This window comes from Gordionus sp. m RMFG-2023, chromosome 2 (genome assembly GCF_954871325.1).
Source record: "Gordionus sp. m RMFG-2023 chromosome 2, tfGorSpeb1-WG-v2, whole genome shotgun sequence".
In the NCBI taxonomy this organism is placed as follows: domain Eukaryota; kingdom Metazoa; phylum Nematomorpha; class Gordioida; order Chordodea; family Parachordodidae; genus Gordionus; species Gordionus sp. m RMFG-2023.
In genome coordinates this window covers 37,779,867-37,786,910 of record NC_088776.1, presented here as the reverse complement: position 1 = coordinate 37,786,910, position 7,044 = coordinate 37,779,867, and the positions used below count along the sequence as shown (strand labels likewise).

Sequence of the window (7,044 nt, the reverse complement as noted above, 5' to 3'; positions counted from 1 at the left end):
CGAGGATATAGTTTGTGAAAATTGGGAAATGTTTTATAAATTGTGAAATTATTACTTTTCAAGCATTTATTATATTATTCAGTTACAATACATTTATACCATATTTAATTAATTTTTGTATTAGTTGATTTTGCATCGATCAGAAATTTAAATAAGAAAAGGATCGTGATCCCTTTTTTTCAAAAGATCGTGATTAGATCTTTTTAAAAGGATCGATTAACAAGCCTGATCATAAATATATAATTTTTTGTGAACTCACTTTATAATTTATTATTTTAGTTAGACAGTTCTTAAAATACAAATGCATATCTTATTTTCAATTAGTGTTCAAAATCAGAGCTTGAAATTCAAAGAGGATATCAAAATCCCAAGCTGTCTTATTAAAATCTTAGAAAAATAAGAGATTTGGGAGGCCATGCCTATTTTTTATGTATAAATTGCCCAGCCCAGTATAAAAATCTTTTATTAACAAAATGCCAAGCCTAGCCTAAATTTTTTATGTAAAAATTGCCAAGCCCATTGTATATACAATTCTTTTTTATTGCACAGCTACCTGACACATAATTATTTTTACCCAAACCATAAAATATATTGTACAAGTTGTGTTGTCCAGCCCAATCCGTAATAATTTTTTATAAAGTGACATAAATTTGCCTAACAATTTTAAAACATTTTCAAAACCTTGACCTGACCTGTAAAAATATTTCATAATTGTCAAACCTAGCATGAAAATCTTTTTTGGTCAGTAGATTTGGCTACCTAAGCAAGGCTCTGCCAACTTTTAGTAAAAATCAGAGACCTGCAGAGGTACCATTTGTATGGCCCAACCCTATTTTTTAAAATATATTTTATATGGGTGTACCGATATCACTTTTTCAAGGCTGATTTGATTCGATATTCCCGATTTAAATTGATATCAATCCGATATCATATCTAATTTTGTATTCTGTAATGATACCAATGGTTTTAATTTTTAATATACTTTTTATGTAACATCTATAATCTAACTATACCATATCTTATGTCATTTAAATTATTATAATGATCAGTTATAGTTTATATTCAATTCAATTGCAATTCAATTGCAATTCTAAAAATATAAAATATTTTTATTGTTAAATTACTTTTATATAATAAGTAATAACATTAATCTATCTAAATAATAAGTAATAAACAAATTTATTATGAAATTTGAAATAAGTATTTAAAGAGTGGAGATTTTGCTCGTATTTGGCCTAGAATCACCAAAATTTCATTTATCAGAGGTCTGCCTGTGACAATGGCAACTGTCAATATCATCAGCTTCACTAAAAACAGATTTGGAAGGGATTATCGCACACTTATAAATAGAATGCTCAAAAAAATTAAGAATATGGCAGCTTTTTTTAAAAAATTTATTTTTGTTAAAAACGCCATTTTTTATCGGACCAGATCAGAAAATTTTCACCGGTATTTTAAAATGGGTAAAATATTGGTACATTCCTAATATTTTATTTATTTTTGATTTTTATAACTAATAATGGCGATTTCAAATATTTGGTTTTAAAATATAAGGCCCGGCCTGGATATATTAAAAAAATTAAAATACGGCACTCACACTTTGACCTTAGATTACAGAAATAAAACAGATTTAATTATACATCAAATATAACTAATAACATTAGAAATAAAATATACATTTCAAAATTTTGCTTTGTTTCATATATCAAAAATCAAAGGAATAATTTTTCAGTCAATCTATCTTTAATAAAAACTTTAGTGGGGAAAATATCTTATGCAAAAATTTTATTTGTTTATTAAATCATAATAGATATATTTAATATATAATCATAGCTTTTATTAAAAATAAAAGGATTTTAAAAAGTGGTATAAGAGTAATACCATTATGACTATCAAAGGATTCAATTTTTAGGTAAAAATGGCACAGTGATAAAAATAATTATTATATCTCTAATAAAATACAATTCAATAACAGTATTATTTATTATTATAATACTTTAAATGCTTATATCTATAATAAAGTGATTAAATAAATTACCATGGTTATTTGAGAATAATATATTATAAAAAATCATCAAAATCAGTATTATTTTGAATACACTTTCTCATGGTATGCATACCAAGATAGAAGTGATTTAATAACCATAATCGAAATTTTTCAGCATGTTCTGTTGGTAGTGTTGCTATTTCTGTACTTATATATAGGGCTAAATGTTTTGTGGGATCTTGATCATTAGCCTGTAATATCTCAGTTTTGTTCTTTTCTGACTCTTCTAATAGGTTTCCTCTAGATATCTCAGTAATTAAGGAACTAAAATTATTATTATTATATTGTTCAGCAATAACCGAGTTAGTTAGAGATAAATTTTCTAAATTTCCAGATAGAACTTTATTTGGCAGATTCTCAGGCTTAACAGAGTCAAAAAATTCATTGGAAGATAGTCCATCTTTAACATGATATGGTGATATAGATGTGCATTCATTTGATTTTTTGTTAATATATGGTAATAAAGATGTGCATCTTGATTTTTTATCTAATATAATGAAGGTGCTATAATGTTTTCTCTTAAAAATATTAATATTATTAGTCATTCTAGTTGTAAAATTACCTTTAAATGTTTTTTTATATTAGATGTTGAGGAAAGTGAAATTGACAAATGATTTTTTTTTGGAAGGCAGAGTTTGCATTCTACCACTATGGAGTTTACATCCTTTTTGTGTTTCTTTATTACAAAATAAGGATTATATACTGGCCATGGAAATTTCAAAACAGGTGTGTTAGAATTATCTGTCTCTTGGAGATCTTTGTCACCTGTAAGGAAAATATAATATAAAACATTGAATATAAATAAAAATAGCAATATATATTCCAACAGATGTGATAGGTTATAAATATAATAAATAATAAAGTTATAAAATGTTCAAAAATGCTAGAATTTACTCATATTATGGGTAAACAAATTATGTTAATGATCTAACCATGGAAAAATACACTAAAGATAATGCACGTCGTCGGTTAATACATAGCAATTAACAAAATATTCTATGGTTTTTTGGGCAATTAATTAATTAAATTGGCAGTATCCTTATTATCAAAAAATTAATCTTTTGTAAACATTTATAAATTTTGAGCAGTAAATTAGTCAAAAAAAAATTATCTATTGGACAGTATTTATAAAATATTTAGCAATAACAAAATTAAATTACCTTGAGCCAGTATTTATTTAAAAGCAGTTTAGTATTTTCTACAAATATATGGAAACATCTTATATCATATATCTTTTTAACATATAATAATTTATTCAATTTCGATATTATATATATATATATATATACTATTTTAACATTTTACTTAAACCTCGGAGTCGGACATATAATTTCCATTTTAGTTTACTTTTATTCTGTTTCATTCCTTATTTTATTTTATAAAGCATAACTTAAAATCCCATCGTTTTAATTTATATTTTAGTATGATAAACTTATTTTATTATGATGAACCTTTATTTATTATATTTTCTTATAGCAAACTTTTATTATATTTTATTAATCAAAATATTTTTTACCATTTCAAACCTGTTAATCTCTATTTTGAACGAATTAGATGAGTTGGACGAAAAATACGATGAAATATCTTACGATCAAAGGCACTCCCCCCCCCAAAAAAAAAATATAACATGATTAGTTTTTAATTAAATACACTTCTACTTTAATATATTAGTGATATATATATATAATAAAAATACCATGAAGGCTCAGTAAAATAATACTATTATATATCATTGCATATCATAATATTATATTAAAATGATTATTAAATAGACATGGAATATTTAAAGCAAATTTATACGAAATGTTATAGATGTAAAAAAATAATTTGATCAGTAGTGTATTCTGATTAAGAATTTGGCAATGGGAAAGGTGGGTGGCTACAATTTTTTTATTATTTTTAATATTTTTTCGAAAAATATATATAATCGATATTTTTTTGTTATAAATAAAAACAAATTCTTTGCTTATATTATATTTTAAAATAATGCAAAATTATAAATCCACCGATATGATATCTCTACAAAAAAAATATATAAATATAATTTTTTTCATAAATCTTTCATATCTTCATTTCCTTTGACCTATATTATTTTGTTCATTCGGCCTGTGATAATTTCTTTTCCCCATTTTGATATATAAATTTGGAATTGAAGGTCCATAAATATTTATGAACTTCAAATTTGGCAAATTATTTACTATTCACACTCAGCAGTATTGCAGGAGTGACCATTAAAAAAATTTAATTTTATATTGTGAATATCTTCATCAATATATTGTCGAAGACCATCAATTGTTTCATAATTATTTAATTTGAATCTTTGGTAGATTCTTTTAATTTGCTATTCGAGCCATCTTACCTTCGTTCAATAATATCCATAAGGTGGAACTGCATGATGCTTTCTAAAGAAATAAATTGGTCTATCCTTAAATGTTTTAAATTTTTTTAATCGTATATTAAAAAGGTTTAATTTATAAATCGTATGACTAAAGATTTATAATGGCTTAAAGAGATAGTAAAATGTTAGCAATAAAATAAAAAGGAAAAATAAAAAATTTACATGAAAAAAATTTATTTAACGATTTTCTTTTCTGAATGGGAATTTTCCTTTTTACTTTTCCTAAACTGCTAAGACTACTTTTCTTTTTTGATTTTTTTGTTTGACACTTTTGTTTTTTGATCGAATTATTTCCTAAACCTTGTGACTTTTCTATTTTATATTGATACTTTTGATTGGACCTTTTTCCTTTTTTGATCGTTTTCTTAAGCCTTAGGACTTTTCATTTTTTTATTTTCAGTTCTTTTTTTTATGATCGGACCTTTTCCTTTTTTGATCGGACCTTTTCCTTTTTTGATCGAACCTTTTCCTTTTTCATTGACCTTTTTTTTTATCGGTCATTTTCCTATTTTAAGTGTGTAAACAGCATCTACATGACAGGATTTTCACTGGATGCAAACCCCCTTCAAAAACCTTTGCCTACCCCCTAAAAAATTCCGCCGCCTTCGGCGGCGGTGTCTGTCTATTATTATTTTCACCTTTTTAATTTATTGATACACTTTTTAGAGAATTTATCTAAGATAACTTAAATTAATCCATCTCTACTACCAACTATCAATATTTTGTGAATATACTGAATTTATTTTTTAGATAATAAATTCAATTAAAACCTCCATTATTTACAATGAATTAATTATTATATGAGCTTGCTGAAATATCAATTTTATAAATTACATTTAAAAAGATAGCAGAAAGTTTTATTTGGAAAACAATGTGTATGATTGTTTGCAATATATAGATTTGGTCGATGAATTGTATTATAATAATTCTATAATAAAAGTATTAATTTTTACAGCAATAAATTTTGTCCTATTTCATCTCAAAATTTAATAGATAACCCCCCAAAAAATTTAACCTACCCCCATTAAAGCAGCCTATCCCCTACCCCCCTCAAAAAATAGGATGCAAACTGTTCCTACCCCTCCCGCTCATTTAGACGCTGTGTGTAACCCTATAATTTAAAAAATCAAAAACTTACAAAACACTCAAATGAATCGAAAAGAATTAATAAAATAGATCAAACCGGTATCATTTTTTACAAATAACCGGAATATAACAATCACTTCTTTTAACGGTTCGGAAACACTATTATAAGATTTTTGGAGATTGAAATATCAATCGACTTATTTTGATTCGAAAATTATCATACCTAGGGGCTTTGTCCAAGCCTGGCCTTAGGCTGGGGAGGGTGGGACTGGAAATTATAAATGGCTAAAATTGGAAATGATAAACTAAAAATAGTGGTGAATAACAAATGGTGATTGTCAAGGGATGAAGAGATTGTCAAGGGAGGAAGACGTGAATGGGACGTGGAGAGCATTGAATGTATTAGAAATGACTAATAATAATGAATAAAATCGATAATATATGGTAGGATATTCATAAAAAGTAAATAAATGAATAAAAGAAAAGAAGATTGACGTGTGATATCGACAATAAATAAATAATAATAATAAGGATTGTAAATAAAATATAAAAAGCCTAGTAAACAATGTTTTTTTAGTAATTTTTTTTTCTTGTTATAATTTTGTTTATATAAATATTATTTTATCTGTCGGTTTTCGCAATAAAACGGTAAAAAAATATTGTATCATCTATTAATTTCATGGATTGGTAATAAGAATTCCATCTTGTCTTGTTGGGAGCTATTAAATATCTTCCCAATTTCTCCAATAAAATATCCGCCATTTTTGACGTCATATTTTGTTTATTAACTAAAGCAAAACATTTTGCAAAAGTGGATCTAGATATTCGTTTATAATTGAGATCACTATCTGCCATCTCCGCATCTGTTGTTGCAATAAGGTTAAGATTATGGCAACAACAACGTTGATGTTTTGGTAGGCTGATAGGAGGAATAATTGAGTCATCAACGGATAATATGTCATCCAAATTTATCAATTCCATATCCTCACTACTATCTTCTTCATTTTCTCCAAAAACTCTAGAAAAAATATATTTATTTAAATATTTTTAAATATAGATATTACTTAAATGCCTTGACAAAGTTGGTTCCATTGTCAGTAACCATCTTCACCACCTTTATGAATTTTATAGAACTTGCGGATACCCATGATTTCGTTGGCCAAAACATCATATGTTTGCCTCCCAATTATCCTCCTCAGTGCCAAAGCGGCTTACCTTCTCTTGAGGGTTAACGGATCAAGCCAATGTGCAGTAAGTCCAATAAAAGCCCTAATAAAATAAACATTATAAAATTCATATAAATATAATATACCTTCGATGACCACTCCAACAATCAGCAGTGGTGCATACATAAGAAACTTCAGACAAATCTCTTATAAGATTTGTCGTCATATAAGAGAAGGAAGTAGATATCCTGTTGCCCAGTGTTTGGCGACAAATAATTTTTGTCGCAGGAGAAAAAGTTTTAATCATTTTTTCAAATGAAGGATCATCAACCAGAGACAGTGGTTGG

At 26.2% G+C, this 7,044-nt stretch overlaps 1 protein-coding gene across 1 annotated transcript; it reads right to left on the bottom strand.

The window, feature by feature from the left end:
• Positions 1-1,845: 1,845 nt before the first annotated feature.
• On the bottom strand, positions 1,846-3,039 carry LOC135924833 (uncharacterized). The gene is made up of 3 exons (XM_065459956.1): positions 2,942-3,039; positions 2,610-2,812; positions 1,846-2,565 (listed from the first exon to the last, which is right to left on the bottom strand). The coding sequence occupies exons 1-3, from the start codon at positions 2,943-2,945 to the stop codon at positions 2,062-2,064; spliced, it is 711 nt and encodes a 236-aa protein (XP_065316028.1). The 5' UTR covers positions 2,946-3,039; the 3' UTR covers positions 1,846-2,061.
• Between the last annotated feature and the right edge of the window lie 4,005 nt (positions 3,040-7,044).

Coding starts and splice junctions, on each gene's coding strand:
- LOC135924833 (XM_065459956.1), bottom strand. Junction 2,566..2,609: donor ATATAAAAAAACATTTAAAG/GTAATTTTACAA, acceptor AATATTTTTAAG/AGAAAACATTATAGCACCTT.